This window comes from Corvus hawaiiensis, chromosome 6, assembly GCF_020740725.1.
Source record: "Corvus hawaiiensis isolate bCorHaw1 chromosome 6, bCorHaw1.pri.cur, whole genome shotgun sequence".
Taxonomy (NCBI): Eukaryota; Metazoa; Chordata; class Aves; order Passeriformes; family Corvidae; genus Corvus; species Corvus hawaiiensis.
Window position 1 is genome coordinate 56,080,632 of NC_063218.1, and position 27,425 is coordinate 56,108,056.

The 27,425-nt window shown below is 39.4% G+C and overlaps 1 protein-coding gene across 16 annotated transcripts in view; it reads right to left on the minus strand.

Annotated features, from left to right (window-relative positions):
* Positions 1-27,425, minus strand: part of PPFIBP2 (PPFIA binding protein 2) — a 99,547-nt gene that overhangs the window by 12,869 nt on the left and 59,253 nt on the right. For 9 of the 16 annotated variants that reach the window (XM_048308082.1, XM_048308073.1, XM_048308074.1 and 6 more), the window contains 13 exons: positions 25,537-25,650; positions 17,237-17,368; positions 12,239-12,418; positions 10,717-10,809; positions 8,150-8,258; positions 6,666-6,698; positions 4,950-5,011; positions 4,380-4,455; positions 3,206-3,303; positions 2,960-3,024; positions 2,643-2,711; positions 2,203-2,263; positions 299-340 (listed from right to left, as the gene is read on the minus strand). In XM_048308082.1, the coding sequence (XP_048164039.1) occupies positions 299-340; positions 2,203-2,263; positions 2,643-2,711; positions 2,960-3,024; positions 3,206-3,303; positions 4,380-4,455; positions 4,950-5,011; positions 6,666-6,698; positions 8,150-8,258; positions 10,717-10,809; positions 12,239-12,418; positions 17,237-17,368; positions 25,537-25,650 (1,134 nt within the window). Of the gene's footprint in view, positions 1-298; positions 341-2,202; positions 2,264-2,642; positions 2,712-2,959; positions 3,025-3,205; positions 3,304-4,379; positions 4,456-4,949; positions 5,012-6,665; positions 6,699-8,149; positions 8,259-10,716; positions 10,810-12,238; positions 12,419-17,236; positions 17,369-25,536; positions 25,814-27,425 lie in introns of those variants that run through there. The other 7 variants (XM_048308078.1, XM_048308086.1, XM_048308087.1 and 4 more) reach the window with 6 other exon arrangements.

The following is a 27,425-nucleotide window of genomic DNA, read 5'->3' on the forward strand; positions in this document are numbered from 1 at the left end:
TCCTTTTTGGCAACTGCAGGAGTACATCTCAAATATTGTATGAGTAGAGAAATTGTGTCTTACATTAGCAGTGTATATTCTGAGACTGACTGACCTCAGCTTCATGTAACAAACTTTTAGATAAAAGGTAAAACCCAAAAGATTTCCCTCTCAAATCCTTACCCCCTTTTGTTTGTCAGCACTGGAACTATGCAAACATTTTAAAGACAAAAAGACTATAAAATGCAAACCCAGCCATACCATCACAGCACATCACATCACAACAGAGAATTGTTAGGGAAGGTTGCATTTAATATACCTCTTGTTCTACAACAGGCTGTGCTGGTTTTCCATCTACATACTACGGAGTTTCAGGGAGGGCAATTTCAAAGTTTTATGGAAAAAAGCAACAGACAAATGTTAGTATTAACATACATACACGGAACATCAAATGCAGTCTTATTGCTACAGAGGTGCTGCTTAGTGTATGGACAATATATTACAAGGACTGTTACCTCTTCATTTCATTTGAATCCAATATTTAATACTAATTGTGTTTGTTCATTCCCCGCTCTACAAAATTCCTGTTTAAGTTCTGTTGTGATCAAAGGAATTTTGCTCTTTCACGTTTCTGGGTGGTCCCTTTAGACTGACTTTGAGCTGGGAACATAACAGCCATTTAACAGTGAGACCAATATGGAAACAACTGACATAAAGTAACACACACAATCCTCTATGGATCCAGCTGAAATCATAAGGAGCTCTGATAGAAACCAAGTGATAAAAATTCCACCACGGTTAGGTCAGGACACCAATGTGGTTTATTATTTTATTATTATTATTGCTGGAAGCAATGGGAATTTGAGCTTTGAGCAAGGCAGAGTAACTCCAGCAAGCAGTGCTGCTTGCACAGGTTCTCTTGGACTTAATGCAAAAAGCTGTCTTGTCATGCTGTGTCAGCAAAACAAGGCTTCTGGGCCTTAGTTTTGGTTGCAATATTCACATTTAGCCACTCACTGATACACACAGCGAGGGCTCAGCCATTTCATTAAGAGGCCCTGTGCTTAAATTAGGGCACACAATTCAAATGCCTTGCTGAGCCTGGGGAGGGGTTGCTACAATTCTCTCATATCCTTGGTAGGTTCTTCCTCTATGGACTCTGATTTTATGGGTAGAGCACTTTTACAGCATAAATGTGTAGGCACAGCCTTATCACAGCATATCACAGAGACAAATTCAGATTTTCGATTTAAGACAAGAAAATAACTAAAAGTTATGACAAGAAGACCTTCATCAATTCCTCATGGAATGAAATGTTCGTTCTGATTTGTCACATATGTGTGACCACAATGAAATGAATGCAGCACAAATGTCACACATTCTATTTGGTCACTGTCATCTCCAGCAATTCGAGACAAATACTAGAATATTTAAGAAAAAATTTTTTAAAGTCAACAACTGGAGCAATCATAGTACTGGCATCTGGTCTAAATGGCATTACTGGGTGTAGGTGCCCTGGTATTAGGCCTAATTTGAGTACAGAAAGCAACAACAGTGTCAAAAAGCCGAATTACAAAAGTGTAGCAAAATAACAGTGTACATAATGACAAAACAAGACTCTGGAGCACAATGTAACAAGACTCTGCAAACCGGGACATTTTATTCCCGAATGGAATTAAAAGCCTTTGAAGTATCAACAGTGCTCCTGCTGCTTTAACTAAGGCTGCATCACTGCCATCTTCAGGAATGTCACTTGTAATAGAAAGCTAAGGGAACTGCACTCATAGCTACATGCAAACACTCAAAAAGGAATCCTATGTGGAAATACCCAGTCCCAACATTTAGCTACTTTCAGGATTAGCTGCCTTAATATTTTTAGTGATTTGGAAGTAAAAAATATTTTAAAAAAACCTTATAAACAAAATAATACTGCAGTTTAACAAAATGACTTCTCATTATTTCTGGTATTTCTCTTAAATATTTTTTTTCTTCTCTCAGGGGAAAAACTGAATTTGAAGGTGTGTCCATATGGGTGTGTCAACCAGTTTGGCAATGGGGTGGAAAACGAACCTGAGCTGTTTTATCACTAGGACTCTTTCCCCATATAGAGAGTTAGTGGTAGTTAAAGTTATTATATGTGAAACAAAAAGAATATTTATACTTGATCTTTGTCTTTTAGTTGTGACATTAAACACCAGAAGCTGTGATAACAAATAAACCAACCTTTTCCAAGGACTCACTCTGCAAGTCTTCTAAACTACTTGACTTTTTTTTCTGTGAAACCCTGAAAAAGTGACAGGAAAAAATCAGCAGTTAATACAACACGGTTTTTTTGCATATCACCAGCATCTGATGCAACAGCTGTACAGATCACATAATGTCTGCATAAAACATAGCTCAGAATTAAGAGATTCATTTATTTTATTGTATTTTTAGTCTTAAAATCATGGCATTGAAAACTGCAGTAGATGAAGTCAGAACAAGACATCCTCTCATCAGCAGCAAAAGACAGCCAGGCCTATGGGCAGCTTTAGCCTTGTATCTATAGGTGACTTTAGAGCTCTTAACAAGCACAGCAGTAACTCTCTGTGAGCAATGTGCACCATTTAGAGTTTTAAAAAGGAAAAATGTTTTACATTTCAATGACAGTTATTCTTTCTTACCTGTTCGTGATTTCCAAAGATTCTTCTTGTGGAGAGGTTAAATTACTTGAAGATACTGGAATGCTTCCACTTAAAATAGAAAGAAATTTTATGGTTTTAAGGGCTAGAGCACATGTATCTTCTGATATATAAAAATGCTGATTTATTGCTATAATTGAAACCTTAAACAGCTAAGCACAGCATGACAAGCACAGCTTTCACAAGTGCCCAAAACTACAGCAAACCAAGAACAGTTAAGACAAGATGCCAACAGTTAAACAGTCTAAATAACACAATTTAGGACAACCCACATGAAACATGAGAAAGAAAGGTCTTGCCTGATTTCCATGGCTTTGTGTGGCACTGGAGGGAGCACAGCTGGTGACAATTCTCCTGCAGAGGCCTGGGTAAAATACAAGAGTTTCAAGTCTGTAACTCTGGTGCCTGATGCTGAATCTGCTGTGCCCATACCAAGAAATACAAAAATGTGGCCAGGGTTCTGAACCCTCATCTACCTTACTACAGAGAAACCAACAGCAAAAAAATCATCTATACAGTAGAACCTGCTTCTGAAACACCTGTACCTCTGTTTTCAGTAATTCTCCTTGAGAGTTATTCAAAAGATTCCACTTCCTTAAAGTTGCCTCGAGTTCCTCTTCACTGCCACCAGAGACAGAAGAGCCTGAAAGCATTAGAGAGTAGAAGTAGAAAGGGAGAGAAACTGGTAAAGAAAAAACTTTTAGGGCCATCTCAGACTGTCTAAATTCTCTGGCCTCTGAATTCCCCTCCAGTCTTTCCCTGATGCCTGTAGTTTCCCACCCGTCCTTTGGGCTCTGACTTCCCACCGAGTTGATTTATATTGGAACAACACATTTACCACTTCCAGCCGCACGCTGTGCTCTTCTGGGAGCCCCTGAGCTGCTGATGAGGCAGCTTCTGAACCGCTTGCAATTCACAGTTTGGTGTTCTGGGGCAAGCTGAGGTTGATAGTCTGTTCTTACTCTCAGTCTTTCACAGTACACTCCCCAGTGTGGATGATCTCAGTATACGCTCTAGGTCCCACACAGGTTTGCGTTTGGGGTGTTTATTTGTTTTACTGTGCTGAGCATCACTGTGTTTAACTTACACTCTAGGGAGTATCCAAGCCAGTGTATATTAACACCATCCATCATGCTCTCTGCACTATCAGCTCAATAATCCAGAGCACCATGGCTTGCTCCTTGCTCCTTTTTAGTTATTTATTTAATGAACATTCAGAGAGAGATTTACTCTCCTTCCCTATTCTTGTGTGTTAAACACAAGTTTCCATTCTGCCATACAAGGCCTAAAAATATTGTTATTGCTTGTTAATGTGATGATGTGCATGGAACAAAACTGTCCTTTCAGAAGGTCAAGTTTCCCAGGTTAAATTCAGTGCTCAAAAGCATGGTGGCAACTTAAAATGAGATTGTCCTAAAACCCACACCACTTCCTACAGTGTAAATGAGAAATGGGACAAGGGGGTTTCCCCCACAACCTCCCCCAGATTTTGAACCTAAATACACAGAACTGTATGCAGCAAAGCAAAGTGGGTTTTCAGTTTCTCCTTCCATACTAAACTTGTCAGCTGTCAGGATTTTCCCTAGTGGAAGGGAAATGAGTTCTCCTAATACCATTTTATGCTGTAAAACCTGGCTAATGGTCACAGGTCATAGTGGTCACAGGAAACACCACATAAACTTGAAATAAAATCAGGAAATTATTCACAAGACATTTTACCATGAGCTGCAATCATTATGTCCTTGACCCTCCTGTACTGGCTTAGCAGTAGTGTCAGCTCCTCTATTCGACGGTCCTGTGGAAAACATTAAATAAATAAAATCACATTTAAAATCCTTCGTTTTTAAACACAGAAACACTGTACTACATCTCTGTGATTTTCACGAAAACAGGCTCAAGTCTCTCACATGCCTTGTAAGGAATGCTATTTGCCTTTGTACACAATATTTGCAGGACAATATGAAATTACAGATGTAAGGAAACCTCAGGGGTTTGACATTACGGCTTTTTTGAGAAATAAATGTTTTGAGCCACATTAATGTTCTCCAGAATTAATGGTACCTGTCTGGATTTCCCACTTACTAAAGGAAGTTTTTAGGGATGTGTATTATTGTCTATTCGATCATATATGAGTGTGCCACCATACAGGAAAATCCCATGGCTTGATTTATGATCATAAAAACTACAATTCTAATTTAGTCCTTATAGAAAGTGTGTTATTTGGAACAGTTCAGAGATTCAAACCCATAATTTCATTCTTAATATGTAGAACAAGAATTATTTTCTCACCTTTTCCTCATTTGCAGCCAATAGTGTCTCCATTCCTATCTTCAACCGTTGAACTTCTTGGTCTAAAAATGTTTAAAAATGTTGTAAGAGAAATAAACTTGCTGTATTTACTGTAAATAGATGTCTTGGGATACTCTCCCTATGTTCTTACTAGTAACCAAAGCCAAGTCAGTGGCATGGCCAGTGCACTACTAAACTACATTTAATGTCGATTTTTTCAGAAGCTGTGCTGTTAAAAGCATTGCACAACACAACCATCCTGGTTTTGCTTACAAAAGACTACATAATACTATTTTAAACTATGAAAGTCAAGCAGTGGAAAAGAAAAGAAACACTGAATCTTGTTTTGCAAAAGATGAGAGTGTGTTTGCTGTTCCATACTTAAGGAAGTAATTTTAAGTGGGATTGAAAATGAAATATATTCCATCTGAGAAAAAAATATTTGGCAGCTTATGAGAAGCAATTAAAGGACATTCATGAACTTGGGAATGAAAAGTAACAAAAAACTGGTCTGATACAAGGAAATTCAGTAAAAGGTTATTTACGCAAGTGTTTCAGTATGAATAACTAGGTTAAAATCTACATCACGAGCTAACGGAGAATTTCCTCACACACAATTTAGTGACAGAGGTTATCCAGGAATGTTAGTCAATTAAAACACACTCTCTGAAAATGTATGAGGTTGTTAATCATGTCCTAACTTTGCTGAACCAAACCTCTCATTTTTGTCTACACAATAGTCCCACTTCTTGACTAAACCAAGCGTGATGGAGACAGAACCTGAAATAGTTCATCTGTTGTAACTACCACTTGCAGAATTCAGAGTTTGACATTAAACCAGACCCACTTGTTCACAAAAAACCATGAAAACAGATATGGCAGCAGGCATGAAGGGAGAGAGGGGAAAGAAAATCAATATTTCCAGAGAGCATCTGTGAAAAAAGGTTTTACAACTGAATGTTGAACATACAATGTCATGGCTAAACTACTTGAAAAAGCTGTAATTAGTTTTTATTGCAGGGATTCTGGAAAGTGCACACCTTGCAGTGATTAAGTTTTAAAGCATGTAAATGAACCTCGCAGGCATTTTCTCACAGAAGAGACACAGGACATGCACAGGCACAGCCAAATCAAAAACTAAAGCCAGCAGGCAGTGTGCAAGCAACTGGAAGATGTTTTAGAAAAATCTCAGTCCTGCTAATTTCTCTTTGTAAATATTAGACTTCAAAAAGGACTGGTGTCAAGGTAGATTTAAGCACACTAAAGCAAATTTTACTTACAATATTCATTAACATCATCAAGCACGGGAACATTTATTCAGACTTTTTTTTTTTAAATTTAATGCAGTGATTAAAAAAAAAAAAAGCCCCTCCAAAGAGAAAGGCTTTCAATTAAAGCCATCATTCAGGATATTAAACGGGGTTTACATATGTGCAAATAAAATGTTAAGTTTTGGCTCTGTTAACCTTGACAACATCCCTTTGAAGTCCAACCACTTGATTTGTGAACCTCTGACCTTCATTTCTGAAGTGAAATCTTACTGAACAGGGCAAGGAGCTGTCTGCCTGCTGCAAGCAGTGAAAGCAGTGTCTTGTGTGTATTACAATTAGACAGCCAAATCTAAACAAACATGGGATTATTGCTGCAGAATGCATCTGAGTTACAACTGGTGTGAAAGAACAGTGAGATAAAGCAAAAGGGAATTGCAGGGCTTACGTTTTTCTTTTAGCCTTCTCCTATAAACTTCCTCTACGATGGTAAGTGGTGAGAGTCAAATAAAGTATGTAGAAAAAGCACATATTAGATCAATTTTGCAGTTTAATTAGGATATGCATTCTAGCATACTACAAGTACACTGACATCATTTTTCAACTTTATTTGAGAAGACCGCCTAAAATTCTGATAAAGCAGTAACTTTTTTTTGCAGAAGGATTGTTACTGTTTCCATTCAAATACAGTCTAAGTGCTTTCCTTGAATGTAGCCCACAGATTCTGTACAGGGCTTGATTCTTCTGCCACTGGAATCAAGGACAGTTTCATCCACTTTCAACGTGGACAGGACACACTTCTAGAAGCTGAACGCTGCTGAGCTCTAGATTTGCTGTCATACCACCATATCTTTCCTTTGAAATACCATGAATTATTTGGGAATCTCATGGAAAATACAAAATTCTGTCAGTAGAAGGGTTCCTCTACCAAGCACGACTGTTAGGCAAACGAATTTTCTGGTTAGACATGCAGCTCTCTACATGCACAAGCTCTACAGCTGAGTGAAATCAGCACAAGGAGATGTTAAATCTTCATTAGAATGAACCAGAGAAGGTTCTTGGGAAGCCCTGGGAAGGAGGAAGCACAGCACATGGACATTCACATCTCAGCCAGGGCAGTCTTTGGAAGGGAACACGGGGTTAACACCCACAGAAGTTGTTAGTGCAGCAAAGCTGATGCACTGTGGTGAACTACACACAAATATTCCTGCATGGATGAGTGTCTGTGCTGCAGAGGAAGAAGGTCACTAATTCCATATTCTCATGGCCCAGCAACTGGCAGGAGCCCCAGGGGGTCAGTATTTCAGAGAACTGTGGCACCACTGGTTGAGACCAAAGGCTAATGACCAATGACCTGTGTCAACAGTGCAGGCTTAAACCAGAAACCTGCAATGTCAGAGAATCCTAAAACAGCCCAGGCTAGAAGGGACACTGATCTGGTCCAACATTTCATGGGACAGCGAGCCTGAACTGCACATAGTCATGAAGAAAGGAAATGATGACTCTCTTTTCGAATGTTTGGGCATTGAAACATTAGGCTTAGCTACTACTGTGACTTTTTTTTCCCCATAGAAACCAGGAACCTTAAAGGTTTTTCAAAGAAATTTTCAAGGTATACCCAAAAAATAAATTCCCATTGAACTACAATGACTCTTTACATTTATAAATAAAATACCAACAGAAAAACTTCCAGGGCCTTGAGAATACTTCTTTCAATTTGTGCTGCCTCTAGATTGGAACAGAATTTCACACAATAAAGGCCTCTACTCTACCAGGACACAGAATTAATTTACAGCACTTTTCCTCCCAAAGTAAATTCTGTAATTCATTCTTGTACCTCCTTGTATTCCTTTGAAATCCTGTGCCAAGCTGCTACCAAAGCAAAATTAAAGTAGGAGTTTGGATTTTTAGCTTTGATTCCCCTCCTCTTACCTCTTTCTGCCACTTCAGTGTATGAGGAGGTCCTGGAGAGCTGACTTTGCAAGCGTTCTATCTCTGCATCTTTGAGAGCCAATTGCTCCTGGAGCTGGGCTATCTCAGCCTGAAAGAGAGCACAACAAACCCAGAATAACTTCCCCACCCATTGTCTGTGATTCTTTCCCAGGAACTAGAAGATGTCTGAGTGTAACACCATGATTGAGGTAAGTCACCAACTCAGGATGTTTCATAAACACTACAACAACTATACGTATTTATGCTGTGTTATCCTATTCCTATTAGAGAAGCTCACTTTTCCCAATGCAATTAGCTCTTGGAGAAGACAGACACAGAGAAAGATAGCGTTTTCAAGGATTTATGTAGGTAAGGAAACTCTGGAAAGCTCTCAAACCTACAAAGTTGTTCATATAATAATAATAATAATGACTGTTATAGGGAACTCAAACTTGGCGTGAAGACCATCAAAAGATATCAAAGGATTTTTAAACAGATACTGGTTATTTTTAATCTTAGTTACTACTTAATAGTATAACTGAGAATCTATTAATGCTGAGCCTTCTCAGTGGGATAACAAAACTGTTCATCCTCAAAATAGCAAGTAGGATAGAAGGAAAGCACAGCCTAGAAAACAACCACACACATGCAACAAAATACCAGTGTCCATTTACATTTACTGCAATTTTGGGCTGCCACTAGATTTGGATAGAAAATCCCACATTAAAGACCTCGATAAGACAGAGGGAGAAGAATTCTGTGATTCTTCAGCTTGAAATACAGTGATTTTAATCTGGTTTTTGTATTTATGAGAAAAACTGCTAACAGCGTATTTTACTAAGCAGTTTGGTAAGATTTTCTTCTGAGGTCTCAAAACCTCTGTGTGTCAACATTCTGCATTTGCCCTGCAAAGGCATGCCAAGCCTCCTTGCAGATAAAGGACCAAAAAAAGGGGGGGAAAAGGAAGCAAAAAAGAAACAACATGGACAAAAAAGTCACTCACGTGACCAGTTTCTCAAAATAGTAAAATTAAGCAGGAAAAATGCAAAAAAACCAAACAACATTATCCAAATAGGGAGAAACAGATTAATTAACACACACACACTTATTTTCACCAGGAAGTAAACATTTGGATTGCAGGATAATGTCACCACTCTGCCTAAAATCCCATGTGGAATAGAAGAATCTGCCTTGTTGCATCTCTGAAAGGCTCCTGCACTTCCCACTGACTAATGTGCTTTTTATATCCAGCCATGGAGATATTCCGATTTCTCATCTAAGAAGCTGGAACAACAGGAAGACAAAATCTTGCAGACCTCTTAATACCAGATCTGGATTTCCTCCCCTGGTCTACTTGATCTCAGAGCTCTTTCAAATGCCCTCATTTCCCTTAATATCTAATTCCTGTCATCTCTATGATTATTTTTCTGCTTCCTCTCTCTTTCCTTGTACTTTTCTTCCTTTCCAGTCCTGAATCTTCTCTCCCTCAGTGGGTTTTATGATTCTTCTTTCCTATTTTCATTCTGCTCCTACATTTTTCCATAATTTCTATCTGTTTTGGCAGCTGGCCACACACTGCTTGAGAAAATATTTTCCCAAAGACTGTTCTTCTCCACCATGTCAGAGAAAACATTTTCGTGGATTGAAGAACTATTATCTTACTAGGAAAGAAGACATGACAGCAACATTCTGTTATGCATCCAAGAATTCTCAAAAGACAGAAATGCTAATACAAATAATAGCTGTTTGTCACATCTGGATCAAGCTATCAAACATTAAATGGAAAATTCAGTTTAATAATTTGAAGTGTTTCTCCAGGATTCAACCACAACTCAAGAGTCAGTCATTCATATGAACAGGGATTACTAAACAAATGAAGGGAGATGTGATTACAGCACAACAAGGGAAAATCGTATGGTGCTTTTAAATCCAGTGGAAAAGGGCTAAAAATTCAAACTAGAAATAACGGTGAGAATGTTCCACTAGAAAAACTCATTACTGGGGAAAATGATTAAATGTTTCACATGTCAAGTTTCTCCAGATTATCATCCAACAGCTTTGCAGGATTTAAGGTCAACAGAAATGTAAGGCAGCCGTGCACTTTGATATACACAACGTCAAAGCAGATGAGCTAATGGTGTATTTTGGGCTTAATGTCTATGAAAACAAATGCCATAGTAAGCAAACACCCGACAAACTTTGCATGTCTCTTCAGGCTGGAAAGTATATGCCACAGAGGCTTGTCACCATTACACATATCAAGGCCAGAAAGCCTTCAAAGAGGCCTTTGCTCTGAGCAGATCTTTGCAAGTCAAAATGCCTTTTGTGGTTTCTTAAAATAAGAATTGCAAAAATTGAAAACTGCACGGAGGGAGCAAAAGGCACAAAAAAGGCTACAAGACCTTCAAACCGAAGTATGTACTCCAAAGATGGTCAAAGAAACTTGACTTCATAGTTACCCTGTCACAAGGTAAATGTAAGAAAAGTAAATATTGATGAGAAAGGGAGCATATCCCTTCCCAGCTGACAGAAGCCTGGCGTTAGAAAATGCCAAGTATTCTGCTTACTTTAGTTGCTTTCAATTTCCACTCATACTGATTTCTTTCATTTTCCAGTTCTTCCACTTTAATTTTGAGGTGTCGAAGTTCCTGTAGCAAACCCTGCAGAGGAAGAACAGAAGTTAAAGATAAGGCTTTTATAGCAGATATTCATTTTTCCTAGTCCTGAATTTCAGATCATGCATGAACCACACAGTACTGAACACTGAACTGCTACACTAAAAACTGTGACCTACTCTAAGAAGCTGTCCCTTAAATATGTCCCTTCTCCCATTCCTTCTCCCGTATCCAAGATACAATTCAAGAATTTTATCTTGCTCATTCTAAAGGACAATATTATTAAATCTTTGATGGAGCTCTCACAAGACAAAATGTCTTAAAATGAACTGAGGAAAGGAAAAGTTCAGAGGAGTAACCCAATTTTGGACTCCTGTGCAGTACATTAAGCACCTCACTAACATCTTGGTTTTATTTTGAATGACTCCCAGATTTGATTCTCAGGTTATTTCTCCAATCCACACCTTGTAGTTCTAATAGTCCATTAAGCAGTTCTGCACAAACACAAGCCCAGAAATAACAGCACTGCTGTCAAAATAGGTGTAACACACTAAATAGTTATTTTTATAATATAAAACCTATGAGAGAAATTACTGAAAAACTCCCTCACAATATAAGCAGATTACTTATGCGTTCTGGGGATCCAAATTTTAACCAAAAAGATGTGGCAACTAAACCAATCTGAATTAAAAGCAAATATTAAAATGGTCTTTTCTAAGCATACCAGTATCAGTCCACCTCCAGTGAAATTAAGCCATTTATGCAAAGTAGCTTTTGTTGTGCCATGTGACATATTTTTGATCAAATACAACCAGGATCTGTTATGTAAATTCTGCTAATATCAGGGAATAAACTAAACTGTGTTGGATTTGCTATTTTAAAAGGACAAGCAGATTATTTTTAATACGGCTCTTTTCATTCACTTTGATATTATCATTAGAAAAACAAAGGGTACATGTCAGGGAGCCTTAGCTGAAATTATTTTATACCTGTGTTAAGCTTTTAAGATATCCAGGAATCAAGAATCTGTGTTCAGAGGTCTGGTTAGGCCACATCATCAAGCACAGCTGGGGTGGCATCATAGTGAGGAAAAGCAGCAAACTACCAAACCATGCCAGCATGCTGCACATCAGACAAACCTCAACCCCAAAACCCAAAAAACCCACACTGCACCAGCACTACAGACTTACAAGTGAAATGGAAACTGTGAAAAAGCTGAAAGGGGTGATTGGGTTTTTTGTGCTTTAGTAGACAGCCATCAATGGTGACCAAATTGGTCCCCGCAATTGGGGTGGAGTGTCTGGGGTGGGATTTTTTTTCTGGTCATTTTTATGGCACTCGCACTCTTTGCTAAGGAAAGCCACAAAGATTAATGCCAAAACATTCCCAAGGTAGCTCTGGTTAGTGGGATTTAGTTTCTGCAAGAGAGAGAAGAGGCAATACAGAGGCTTCTGCCCAGGGATACTTCTCGTACATCACACTGAGAACAATTCTTCTGGCCCAGAGTCTCTACTGATCTTGCACCAGATTGGGGACCATTAGGGGTCAAGTCTGGTTTCCTATCTTGAGACTTTCTTTCTTGGATTCTACTATTAATTTCCAGCTGCAGTCTACACATCTGCTCCTGTAGATCACTGATCAGGTTCACTACTGACTGAAAACAAGGGAGGAAAGGGGAAAAAAAAGACAAAAAAAGTAAGTGAGAAAAAAAATGATGCAAAGAATGTATTTCTACAGTTGCAGCACAAAAACTACATGAAGCACATCAAAGGCAAACTAAAAGAAGACAGATTATGTGTTTCCTTTCTGATAAAGTAGATATAAATGAGCATAAAACTGGAATATTGCAGAAAGCCACAGATCACATGGAACAGAATCTACATTCCAGACTAAGTCATGATTCTGACTCTGAAGTTAAGATCAGAAACTTTTTTGGGCAAGTTTTACAGTCATGTGAAGGAAAATTTGGATCTTATTTTATTATGCTGGCTCAGAGGTACACTTTTGCTGAAATGGGACTTGATTACATTCATTTGCACTTCCAAATCATCCAGGAGGAAGAAACTGCAAAGTGCTCAGCTGGGGCCATAGCCTAATCTTTCAAAATTTATACATAGAATTTACCAGCAAAGTAATTCTGCTTCCAGGTCTAGCATGGGGCAGAAAAATAACTCCATTACCTCTCTTGCTATCTGGGCAGGATCTCGACATGGAGGAGGAGTTAAGCAACAGATGCAGGAGAAATCAGGAGGATAACACAGAAGAAAAAGTAATTATTTCAAGGAGTACCAGTTTGCTGGCCAGCTTCTTGGATTTGTGTATCAGTGATGTACACACAAAAAAATGCAGCTTAGAAAGCAAACCAAAGTAAAATATGAAAATGTATATAATATTTCACCTAATTTCCCTGACTTTTAGCAAATAGCACTGGGTATTTTTTCAGGTATCACAGGTTTGGAGTGCCTTTCTCTTAGCTTTCAGGTACATTAACAACAAAAGTTTCGTGGTTTCTCAGTCTTCTCAAGTGGAATAAATTTGATGAGCTTAATCCATCTTCCAGAGGAGTGAAAAAGATTTCAGTGGACAGAACAACAGATGACATGGCAAATCTTTTTTTAATTATTTTCTTCATTAGAGTTGCCAATAATCCTCCTGTAACCTCAACTCTGCAGTAAGTCAAGAGTCTTAGAGCTAGGGAACAGCTACTGCAAGGACAGGACAGTAACAGCATCCAGAGTCAACTTTAAACATTCACAAAGATCCACCTAAATCATACAAAAGAGTTTCACACATTTGAGTATTTTCTAGCTCACTGTTCTTAAGATGAAATTCAGAAAAGCCATTACATATATTTTCCTTTATATACGTTATGCTCAATCAGGATGACAATGTCTGATGCTCATCCTCTTTCATCCAACAGACCTTTAAGGAACATAAATGAGAATTAGATTTCTCTTTCTACCATCCTGTCCACAATCAATGTCCCAGGTGGGGATTGGAACTGTCAGGACACACATCCATCTCCCTCGCTTTCTTTTAAGCACCAAGGCTTGGTCTGTGCTCCTCTTTGGCAAGAGCACTGTTCACCCACACAGGGTTCTGGAGAAGGGCTGATCCTACAGGATGCACAGAGCAGCTGCTCCAGTTGTGGTGACATGTGGGAGTCCAGAAACACTTCTGCTGCCACCTTGCAGTTCTCTCTTTTGCCTTAAAAAGGGGGAAAGGGAAGCAGTCTGCATCTGCATACTCCCCGCAGGGGCAACTTGACAGCACAGAAATGGCAGAAATCCTTATCCCAGTGGAACTCCAGCTTGTGCCTTCACATTTTTTTCCAGTTTCAAGGTAGAAAAGGCATTTCTGAGGTTCTTACACAGCATGAACATTTATTAACACCAACTACAACATCTTGATTCAGATGAAACAACGCACCACACTCCCCAGTGGGAGTCAGTGGCTCACTGACTCAGGTTTCTTTGGAATTGCACGTAGCTTTCTTTGCACTAGGTATTTAATTCAGAAGTTACAAAAGCCACAAAATACTTGCCAAAAGCCTATAGCCAAACTCACAGACTTATCCCATGCTACAAAAGGAAGACATAGGACAGAAGAAGGGCTGTTAGGCAAGCTGGAATGCACAATTACTGCTGCAGTCTCCTGAGAGGGACAGGAAGTCTCTTTTGTCCATGTTCAGGTAGGGCAGACATCAGGGCAGCCATAACTCTTTTGATAATGCTGCTTGCTCGTACCTTGCTACATTAAGAAAAACACATTTTCTAAATTTCTGAGGCTCCTCAGGCAAGAAAAAAGCTATAAAACCCCCTCAGGTGAGATCCCAGAAACCTTCATAGCATTACTGTGTCAAAAGTAGCACGTTATTCCACAGAAAAGGAATTAAAATGACAAAGCCAGGAGTGAGATAGCCCATTTGAAGGCAGCTATTCTCCTGGCCCCTGTGTAATATATATAAATAAATGGCACTTTATATTTAGTATGCGCTTTTGAAGAGCCAGAGACAAGTGGCATTCAGTGTGAAATCAATACCTTTGAGAGGAGGGTAGAGATGCTTGATAAACTCTTTGCTGCTAACTAAAACCAAACCTAAATGACAGCTGCACAAGATAAAGTGAAACCCATCTCACACATTAAAACTCGCTCATGTTTAGAAGAATATCTTAATTCGCTTTCTTTCCTCTCCCAGCCCGACCAGAAAAATAATTCTATAGATAAATTCTAAGTAACTGGAAACAGCTGCTGTGAAATAAGCCAGCACAAAATTAGAATAGAGAGAAAACATGGTTGAGCTGAATGATCTAGCAATGCCACATTTAATTTTAAACTTTTTAAACCTCATTATTATATTTAAAAATAGCGGGGTCAGCTATGGAGTATCATTACCCAGCTGTTTAAAATCGTTTAACTACTGGATGCCAAAACCAAGAGCAAACTACAGGTAGACTGTATTTGTCAAAGTAGTTTCTTCATTAGAAAGATGTAGTTGGGCAGTGGAGGCAAAGAGTGCAGGAAAACACTCAAAATATTACCAAATTTAAGCAGCTGTAGTCTAATAGTGTAAAGAAAATTAATTAATAAATTTCATTCTGATGTTTGAAATGGTGTTTGTATTGAAAAATTAGTATAATTTACAGGAAAAGGAACAGAAATAGGGTTAAAGCACTAGAATTCAACTAAGCATCCAATTTGATTGAAAGCAACTCCCATTCGTCCTGATAAATTAGATTAATGCTTATTCAGGAGAATCTGAAGTAATTACACAAATAGTTCAACAAGCAAACCAAAAATGCTGTTTACTTCCCCCAGCTTTCCTTACAACACCCATCCTCCTTGCTTTGTGCACACAGGTTTGCGACTTTCAATGTGCCAGAAACCTAATCACATCTCGGAGTAGTTAATAATTCAGCACATACTTAACACGGTGATTCTCAACTTTTCCATCAGATTAGAATCCTTTTCCATCTCAGCAGGAACGTGTCCTATCACTGAGCAATGCCACAGAGGCATCCAGGCCATTAAAATTCAACTTTTCCATCCAAGGGGGCACACACCTCACTGCAGCAGCAGCAGAATTTCACAGCTCACAGGACCAGGCCTCCCGGGCACTCAAAAGTCCTGTCAATGAAAATGCACCCAAAATCTTTTCTGCTTTCCAGGAGCCAGGCTGGCTGTGCATGCCCTGCAACAATTTGGGAATCCTCATCCCCTTATCCCACACATCATGGGAAGCACTGGGAGCAGGCTGCCATCTGTAGCCATTAGGGGCTGCTCAGACCCGCTCAGATTTTCAGGTAGTTTGAGAGTGCTCAGGCTTTCTGTACACAAGGCACTGACAATTATGCCTGAAAAAGCACGAGAAGGGCCACAGGTGGTAAAAACAGCAGCTGGTGCCTCTCTGCCCTGCAAGCTCTGCCAGAAATTACTCTCTTTATGTTATCTTTGAATCTCTAAAGAAAACTTCAGAGAATAAACAAGTTGAAAGGAAACACACCCCAAATGAACCATGTCACTGCAGGCAAAATACTGATGCATAGCTATCACATATTCCACTAGCAGATTTATGGAGGGCAAATAGTTCCTAATGCTGCCTGGATTTCAAATTCTCCTAGGTCAATATGGAACAAAGTTTGGGGTTTTTTTTTTCAGTCAGCAATGTATAAATCTCAGACCCAGTAATCCTTTCTTTCCAGTCAATGCCCTCTTGCTAGCTGGTCCCCTTACAGAACCACTGAGTAGGGCAACACATGGCAATTTGTATGAATTTCTCTCTTCCAGGATTGCTTTCCTTTCCAGCTCCCACCTGCTGCTCACCACCATGATATGGATGTTGCTCAGATGACTTCCCTGTTTCATACTCTCTTTCTTAACCAATACAGCAAAAACCAAAGCTCATTTGGTGCCCAGAACTCTCCACATTTGAAGGAGAGTACGTGTTGGAATTGCCTCCTGCCCATGACATTTTTTTTGCACTATTTACTATGGAGCCATGAGGGGAAAGACTCATTTGAGGCAAACGCCCTCCCAGGTGTCACAAATACATTAAAATCTCCAATGTCAGTGCTTGTGGCACCCCTGATCCTACTGAGCTGACAGTCTTTTCTGCTACATAAATGAGGGAAGAGCTCTGGTGGGCCTGGCACAGCCATGTCAGTCCAGCTCCTGGGGAAAGGAAAGGGTTAAGTGAACACCCACTGTAATAAATGCTTCTGGGAGGGACTCTGCCTTGATTAAAGCCAAACAGCAACCTCTGAAGTATAATGAGAGAGAGGAAAAGAAACCGCATCCCAAAAATGCATAATCATACTTCTCACTGAATTCATAGGATCAGTGATACGGGCTCACTGTAAGCACAGAAAATCCTATTCTGTGCTGATTTCAGCCCAAAAGCTCAGGTGTGTGACAACACACCATAGACATGTGATGGAAAAAAATTAAAACAAGCTAACAAAAAGACCCTCACCTCAGCCTTGTTCTGTTTCTCTTCGTATTCACTCTGCTCCTTTTCCATACCAACCAGCTTAATCTTCAGGTCTGAAACTTCAGCCATCAGATCTAATTTCTGAGTCTCGAGCGATGTGCGACTTAGCAGCTCCTGAAAGCAAAGCAGAATATTTTCCCCAGTTATTTATGTGAGCTCTGACAGACTGCTATGTGTTTTATTGGCAGGCCCATGTTAAACCCTCAATTTGAACCGTGCGTTTCTCAAGTGCTGCGTTATTTTCATCTAAATGTTCTGTCTTAATCACCAAACCATCAGGTCCCACTACTTATTTCAAGCAAATGTGTGGCAAAGTTAATCCCTGGGCTAGACATGAAATTGAAAACAATACTGAAGCTGAACAAACCCAAACCTACACAATGGCACATTACAAAATAGTTGGCATTTTCCTAAATACTCATCATTTTAGGATTACATTGTAGACCTTCTTGTCACATGTTATTCAATAAAGGATGTATTACAGAATGAGCACCTTAACCAAAATGGAGGCAAGCAACACCTCTGCAGTGGCACTAATAGTAGCTTACACCATGTAGTACCCAAGAGCTTTTGTAGGCTGTACAGTGTGGAGGGAACCGCAGTGGAAGAAATGTCCTAACTGGAGCCTAAAAGGCAATGTTTAAACTAAGAAGAACTTTCAAGGTGAAACAGCTGGTCATGATTTTTGCTTGTGCACCCCAAGTTTGTCTTCCAGATTGCAGAGAAGACATTGCACACTTTGGATGGAGTCACATCGCTGTGTTTGGAGAGCTGCCAATATTCACACCTTCACTGAATCTTTCATTCTTCAGGAAAGCCAAGGCAAGAAATCATCCAAAACTTAACACAGCATATTACACACATCAAATGCCTCTGTCACCTCTGTTTTCAAAAAGAAAAAAGTCCAGTCAGGAGTTCAGGCCTTACTGAAAAATCGATACTTAGCTTTCCAAGCACATAATTGATTTTTAACAAAAGAATGGAGACTTCCAAATGGTTAAATGGTTTTGTGGTAATTCATAAATCCCATTAGTGTGTTGATCACATGAAACACACTGAGGAATCACAGCAGGTTGTGCTTTGAATTACATGGCAGTGATTTGACTGAAGTTGCCATAGTTAATCCAGGTCTACGCTGATGTTATTGAGGGATCAGAAATCACCGCATCCATCACCCTTTTCTCATCTCTTCCTCTGCCCCAAACTCTACAGTACATTGTAGACCATGACTTGGAGCCAAAGAAGCCACAAAGGTTATTTCAAAGATTACAGAGTTAAAGTTTATTTCAAAATCTGCTCTACATGTAAGTTATTTTAGTCTGGTGGGGAATATTGCACAAATCAAAAATAGTACTAAACTTGCATCTGTATTGCAACACCAATTATCTAAGCCACCCACTACTCCCAATGCCATGCCCATTCCTGCTGACATTGGCAATGATATTTGTGTATGGATGGGAAAATAAACAGAAATGTAGCTTCATGGTTTTGGCTTTTTTTCTTTTTTTTCTTTGCTGAATGAAGTAAATCAAGCACTAGTCAGGAAAAGATATTGCACTGACTTTTTTATTGAGAAACTCTAACAGGTAGGCACCAAATGAAATCCCAGGAGGAGCTGCTTTCTGCACAGGTGATTACAAATTACAATTATAATTAAAAATAACTCCTCTTCGTCCAGAAAAACACTAATTTGCATGAGTTTCAGAGACACATCCCAGTCCAGACTGGAACAGGCTCTGTACAGCTGTTAAGATAGCAGACTACTGCAGGTTAAGACAGAGTTAAAAATGAGAACTTTGATATAAAATAAAGCCACTGAACATCAGAAAAATGAGCAGGATGAGGCAACTCTGGCCCCATGGACAGACTCGATTCACTCTTGAACTAAAACAACATTTAGAATTTTTTTTGGACACTGACATGGTGTTCCATGATATGGGAGGAAGATTTCTTAATAAGGCAAGGAGCCACAGCATCCCTCTAGGGATTTTAAACAAAAGATCTATCCTTTGAGTGCAGCATCTGGCATTACTCCTTATTTTTCCTAGAAACCCCTAAATTACCCTTAGTTATGCAGTGCAGAGCAGTCCACACTCACTCCTCTCACCCCAAGTCCAGGAGCTCTCTGTGAACACAGAGGCACTACCTGGTGTAAGTGAGCATGAAGGCAGCTGTTTGGGTTTGTTTTGTTTTTAATCAACTCAAACAAAATTTTACAATTTGCTCTGAAGCTGGGGAATCAGATTCTCAGTTAGAGTGAACTGGCATAAACCTCGTGACTTAAAATAGACAAAACAGCTAACTATTCCTAGTTTGTTTTCAATGGAGGTCCACTGATTTAAAACAGCTGACAATTCCTCTTGCATCCAGAGAACCTAACTTTTGCTTTGAAAGCAAGTGCCCTTTAAAGTAAATGTCTCCTCTTGAAACAGGAACATCTGGAAGCAATTATTTTCATCTTCAAGCAGATGCTCACAGTGAACAGCTCATTAAGAATGTGAACCATTTTGTTACAGAGAAATTATAGTGTATTTCAGTGGTATGATGCAACTTGAATTCAGCCAGAATAAATATGCAATTGTAAGAAAAGAAAATACAAATTTATGTTATTGGTTTGAAAGCAAAAAAAGATAATATAAGACAGGCAAAATGGCAATTTAGGCTGCAGTAGCTTTAGGAGAATCTTAGCTGAAAAATAGAACAGATACAGAACACATCCTATGGAATCTTCTTTAGAAACAAGATACTTGGTTTTAGCTTTAAAATGTACTGTACATTATACTATGTAAGTGTAATTTAACTTCTTAAAGTTCTTTTTTTAAACTCAGCTTTTAACTTTAAAAATTAAGGAGGCATGCAGAAGCTATGATATACGTGTACCAGATAGATCAAAGAACAGCAAACTATTTCCAAACACAACATACTTTTTAAAACTCACACTGTGTATTTCTAAAATACTTAATCAACTTTTCCAATATTCCCAATGAAACTGCAGCACATGCTGTATATGTCACTTTCACATTTAGTTGTCTTGGAAATACGTAATTCTCATAAAACAGTTTATAAAATGTGACATGACAAAAAAATAGCTTGAAAAGAGGTCACTAAAATTTTTTAGGCTCTCAGCTGCAAGCACAGAAAATTCCATGATATTTAGCTCTCCACAAAACAGAAGAAACAATCATGCCATACAGTGATTGAGAAACTGTAAGGAAGATTTTAGTCAAGCAGGGAGGGGGAAAAAAAACCCCAAAGATCCCATTTTGCACTTGTGCACCATACAAAATACAACATTCAAAAAATTCCTTACTTTGCACCCTTATTAAAAGCCTTGGGACAGACAAACAGACCAAGCTACCTACCTGGGAAGCAAAACGCAGCCAGAACCAGCCCTAATGAGAACTGCACTTCTCAAGTGCTGTGTGCCAGCTGTGGCAGAAAGAAGATATTTGCTTAGCTGAAAACACAGCTGAGAGCAATGTACGTGTGTAATCACCATGAAATGGTGCAAGGCAGTAGCAGGCAGGGAATTGCAGCCTTCCAATTCATCATTTGCCCATTATATGGTTAAGCCAGGGAAAGGACAGAACTTCCCACAGCACTGCCAGCTTGGACAGCCCTTCGATCCGCCTGAGGAGCGGATTCCTGCCCATGGTAGCTGCAAAATAGCAAAACAGTGGAATGCTCACCTGGAGAGATAAAACTGCACAGCTTGAGAGCACGCTCTCAAAACCCCACAGCTCAACCAGAGCTGCACAGAGCACACTTCAAAATCTGAAACACTAAGCCAGCTGCTGGCAAGAAGCTCCTGCATGCTATAAACAAGTGCTGAAATTCATCTAAGATCAGATAACTCAGGCAACTGAAAGTTGAAGGAATGGTCTTCGCCAGCCAGCAAAGTTCCTGAGAAGCAAACAGATACACACCAGACTTATACCCCGCAATCAAGACAAGATTCTGTTGCCCCTAAGCAGAGACAACTGCAAAACCAGAGCAGGTACACACTGAACGTTGTTGGATTCAAATTCCTACTCTGATACAGCTCCTCCCTGCACTCTTTTAATCCAGTTTTTTAAAAGGTCCTCCACTGTGCTGCACACAGGGCACTGTCTGGCACACCTTCCTCTGGCCCTTGCACCCAGGCAGCAGTGGGCCACAAACTGACATGAGAACAGAAATCCACTCCTGTTTACACCCAAACATTTCAGTTTTCACGTGTATTTTTTTAAGACACAAAGAATCCTAAAGCCAAGTCCTTTGTAATTTGCAAGAGAATTTTCTTGATTGAAGACACAATCATGTTCACACAACACAACCATCCAACAAGAGTCCCCAGGATTGTGTCAGAAATTATTTGAAAGGCACAAAGACACGGTCAGACCATGTCTAGGATTTGGTTCAGGTCAGGTACAGGAAAGACACTGCCACGCTGAGCAGCATTTTCACTGGCAAAACAAACTGCTGTCTGTTATGCCAGAGAGCTTCAATGGAAATTACTATCTGTTAAATAAATAAAATGCAGCTCTGGAATAGCAAAGAGGTAACAGACTAGAATTACTTGTGAAAACTACCAATAAATGCACGTAAAAAAACTGTGGAGGTGAAATCCCCGTATGCAGAAAGTTCACTTTTCAGATGGACGTGACACAGCTGTCAAGCCTGACAGATTGCATAGCACTGATGTGTTTGTGTTAGGCATGGCTGGTACTCCCTGTCATGGAACAGTTGAGGCAGCTTTACAGAGCAAAAATGACTTCTGCTTTCCAATTCTACAGCACATTGATAGGAGGTTGTGCCAAGGCTGTCTCTCCTCTCCAAAAAAAAAAAAAATTCTTTCTAAGAAAGGATTTAGTAAGAAAGTACTTAGTAATGCCACAAACTTGGAGCAAGACACACAGACACATCATTGATCTCTAAAACTGGCTGTAACTTCACACTTTAAAGCACTTGATATACTGGAAATGGACCGTCATAGCATAAATTGTTTTCCTAGGGTAATTCTAGGAAGTTTTTTTAATTTTACTTCCACACAGATCCCTTACAATGTGGTAAGGGGGAAGGCAGGTAGCTGTTCACACAGGCCAGCTTTTCCATACCCTTTACACATTCAATAGCAAGACAGACACCCCACTGGAAGGTAATCCCATGAGATCAAACCTGTGTCTTGCTCCCAGTCATGTTCTAGAAAATTCTCTGTTACCATTTACTGTGAAGGATGACCTTGTTTCTTGGCCCAAACCTGAATTATACTTCAGGACTGATTTACAGTTTTGCCATTGACTTTCATGAGTTTTGAAAAGACCTGCTTTGCTTTTTTGAAGGAAGAAAAAGCAGACACTTTCAAGGTGGAAAAATGCTTTTCTTCATTACAGTCTGTGGTGGAAAAAGTGTCCTTACAAAAGTAAAGCGTTGGGTTTGACACCATAAGCATCACATTATCTGTAGCTGTGCACACCAGGGCATGTCTGTGTCTCACACTGGATCCTCTCATCCCTCAAATGTTGCTGAGCTGTATTTTCCCTGGCCATGGTTCCATAAACAGTGAGGTCAAAGCACATCTCTCCACTGCCCTTCTGCCACACCTTGACCTTTCCTGTGAGCTGTTTGACTCAGCTGTCACAAAAACAGCCCCTTCCTTGTAAACCCCAGGTTAGTTTTCTCCCAGTCCTTGAGGAGAAGGTTTGCTGAGCATGACAATCTCAAATCAGTTTCAGAAGCAACATGGGCAGGAAGAGGGAGAAGGATGAAAGGCAAATGAGGCCTTCCCCCTGTTGCTGCTACCCCACATTTAAGATGCTCACCCAAAATGCTGAACAGCCACTTTATGTTAGTTGTATAAATTTTATTTCAGTTGCTGTTTCAGAAGTGGTTCCATGATCACTTTGTAGCAGGGTTCAAAACAACTGTGCATAAATCAGAAGCTAGAAGGATTTTTTGCCAGTAACCCCACCCTGCCAAAGAGGACAAGTCTCTGCTAGCAAAGATTCAGCAAAAACTACTTTGCAGGGTGGCATTAAATACCCTCTCTGCTGTGGAACTACCAGATAACATCATTAAGTTATCTTAAATTTTATGATTTTTTTTTATTGAAGCATTTTTTGCTTAGAATTAATTATGAGTCACTCTTCTTATAGTTCTTGAAATTAAAAAGACAGGGCTTTATCTTTATTTCATTTTCCACTTAGAGGAAGCAGTTGACCTAAGTTCACAAAGACAAAAATCAGTGGAGTTCAATAGATTGTAAATAAGAAAGCAGAACCATGAAATAAACCTGATTTTACACTACACCCCCCACCCTGAGAGGGTAACAGAAGTCATTCAGAAAAGCAGGACACCAGTGGCTGCTGGCTGAGAAGATCTGACCCAAAGTCTCCCCCAAACCTTACTGATCCATCTATTGAAGCCCCTCAGGCCACACACTCACTCTACTTTTGACAAATTACCCGCAGAAAAGTCCCCGGCCATGTATCTTACATGAGAGTCATAATCATCTCATGATCAGGTCATTCTCTTCTCCCCAAATCTCAGCTCATCCCCCAGAGAGGATAATCTTTTCAACAAGGTGAATTGAGAAGAGAACCTCCAAAATAAATTATATTAAATACGATCCTCTGCTGAGACAGACAATAAATGTCCAACTACTCTGACTGCTGAGAGGCTGAGAGATCTATCTTGGGTTTCCCATATCCCACTGTCAACTGGGAGAAACAACAACTACAGCTGCTCAAAGTTATCTCAAAATTTAGGCTTATATTTGACATATCTGGAGATTCTCTGACCTCTTTAGCTTTGGTACAGCCTTTTGTAGCTTATCACTTTAGGATCAGCTTTGTAGGCAGTTTGTGCACGTGCCTAACGCCAGACGAGTAGACGCGAACATTTTCACGCCAATAGCAATGTTCATGCAACGTTATATTCTATTTTAGATGCCTCAGTGTTCTGGTAAACAAGGCTTTAAGTTCACTGTTTCCCCAGAAGACTATCTGGGCAAAAAATTTTAAGTCAGAGAAAGAATAAACAGTTTTAGCAGAAGTCACAGAACAACTATCTAGCTTTAGATTGGAACAGGAAGCTTCTGCACTCTGTTGTGAATGCTTTCCTGGAGTCTGAAAACAGATTTGCTTAACTTAAATCATCACTGTTCTTTGAATTTCACTTCAGATCTCACTGGAAAACTACATGTACTCACTGTTTGCATTTTTAAAGATGTCCCCTTGGAATAAAACCTTTCCCAGCTGGAAGCATTTTGGGCTGTGTGAGAGGGAAGGTTTTTTTTCAAGAACCTTTGAGAATTACAATTTAAAATCTTTAGGATACAATTTTATCTTACAGAAACTGCTGCTGTTTACACACATATGTACAAGGCTCCTTATCATAATTTAAAGCTACAATCAGTTCATAGAAAGGCTTGTATATCTCACATGGACTAAAATAGCAAATTTATAACACAAAATTTTTGTGTGGGGAGGAGAACTAAGCTCATCGAGAACAGTATTTATACCGCAAATTCCTGGCATAGATTTTTTGAGGCTTATTTACAGTTTCAAATCTATTTTTTGTATCTATGTACTGCATTAACAGTGCATGATCTGCATCTGTCACAACAGAAAGTTGCACAGGGAAAGACCAACAGATCTGCAAGTTCTGCAGTAGTATATGAAATGTAAGGTATTTAATTTATCATTTGCTCTGCTCCCTCAACATGTAACATCAAAGAGCAAAAATTAAATCACGTAGCCTGAAACTGTTGATTGAAATAAAGAAAAAATGTCTTTATATACTAATTTTTTCTTAGAAAAATAAGGTGAAAGCTCCAAAGTTAACCGAAAATGGTTATAGAACACAACTTGATACAGTAATTCTTTTCAACTTGCTACTTGTTCAACTTCAAAGGCATAGGAAAACAGAAGGCATTTAAATAAAACTTCTTAATTCTCTAACTCCTACATATATTAGATACATTTAACCTGTCTAACCAGTTACTCAGCCATGTCCAAATAAGCCCAGTTCAAATAAGACAAAACAGTTTCATTTTGCATGCTGCCACGTACAGTATTATGCAACCAGCCAGTAAAACTTTTCTGCAACAGGAAAACAAAGAAACATTTATTGGAGGGAAAAAAAAGTGCAAAGCAGGAGGAGAACAATAAAAGAGGCATTTTTTTTCCTCTCTGTTTTATCCTCTTGCCAAAGGCAGTCACACATGCTGACAAGCTGACCATGTGTGTTCACCCCTCCGCTGGAGAAGGTTGTGCAGGAAGCTCTGCAATCCAGATTTTTACCTGTTGGAGCATTTCTTCTGTAGCATTCAGCTTCAACTGATGCCCCTCAAGACAGATTTCTAAGTCCCGGATTTTCTCTCCTTGAGCTTCCACCTGGTCTGTGAGAACACTCACCTGTAATTGGAGAGGAGAAGCACGATGCTACTGAACTGACTGTAAATAAGGTTCAATTACTTTATACATATAACATCCAAATGCACGTTTTAACAAGAAGTTCCTTTTAAAGCCCTCAATGCTTTAATATTCTTGTGCACGGCAGCAACCTGCTCTACCAAGACGAGACAGTTTTGCAGTCTTACCTCTATTTTGCTCCAACCCCGCCCTCAAATCTCCCCTCCCCTGCAACTGTTTTGTTTTGATCTAAAAAAGAAAGGGCATTTCAAGAACAGCTGGAATGCTGCCTATAGGTAGCTTGGGTCCCTTCGTGCAGAAGTCTGGAAAATTGGAAAGGAGCTGACAAGAACAGAGGATACTGGAAATATTTTATGTGGTTTTGCAGCAGGCTTTGCCATTGTGGGTTCTGTTGGCGTGTTGCTCCCTAGAACAGATAAGTAGGAAAATTGTTCCTTCCAAACCCAACCAATTACTTTACTTCTTACAAGAAAAAAAACCCGGCTTACCTATCAATAAAGAGTTCTGAAGTTTTAAAGAATGCAGTGAGTAAAAGCAGTAAAAGGCAAGTTTTAGCAGTGGCAAAGTTCTATTCCAACAAAAATTCCCAGGCTTTGGCAAGCCAAAACATGAAAGCAAAAGCAGGGAGATACAGACAATGAATACCAAGAAAAGAAACAATAAGCAATCCTGGTAAAGATCTGTGGGAATGGTGGTACAGAGCAGTGAGCATGCAATAAAAAAAGCCCAGCAGCTGAACTGAAAGCTTGCAAAACAGAAAAAACTGCACCCAGGATAACATTAGAAAGACATGGAAAAAACCCCAGTGATAATTCTTCTGTTAAGAAGCACATACACTCTGTATATTCATTTTGACTATTTATTTATACAAAAGCCTTCATCATTCTAGAAAAATATTATCACAAACAAACAAAGGAGCCCAAGGTGTTTAAACTCCTTTTTGAAGGAAATTCATTAACAAAAACTTATACATGCTCTCAGATCCTACCCTGCAACACCTTTATTAATTAAAAAAAGAAAAAAAAAAAGTGCAATATGTGGAAGTGAAGCTTTTAAGATATATCCACTATGCAGCATGTCTAAAACCCAAAAAAGAATTGAGTTCAAGGAAGCTGTAGAGGGAGAGACTCAGTGATCTGTATTTGTTTACCTGCAAACATAATGACAAGCATGCCTGGGAAAGAATCACATACAAAAGAAAGAAAAATAAAAGGCTATTTAATTTTTTTTCCATTAAAGTAGTTGGCTGTAGCTTAGAGTGCAGCTGAACTCAGGATGAGAGGTGATAGGAAGGAGTGGGTGGAGGCAGATGGCAGAGGGACACATCCAAGCTGGGGCAGGAGGAGAACTCCCTGCGAGGCAATCTGTTGCTTGTCTACTTTGTTTTGTTTCCATTAAATGAGAGATGATACACAAAAAACCCCATGTGAGGTCAGAAAGCAAGAAGAAACAAAGTGAATTGTCTCCTTTAGTCTGATGCAGGTTCCAGAGAAAGAAAACCAGCTTTATTTAGAGCATCAGGTTAGGTTTAAATACCATTGCAACCTGGAAGGAAAACTCTGTATGTTAGATGCGACCTGCAAAGGAATTTAGTAAAAGCTTAGCAGCTTTAGAAGCATCTGTTGGGTGTTCCAGCAGCTGGGCTGAGAGGCACATTAACCACTTTGAGCTCGTATTTTCCCTTCTGTCCAGGATCACATCTGCCAGAGTCTTCAAGGAACCCGTAGGCTGCACCCAGAACATAATCCCAGTTTATG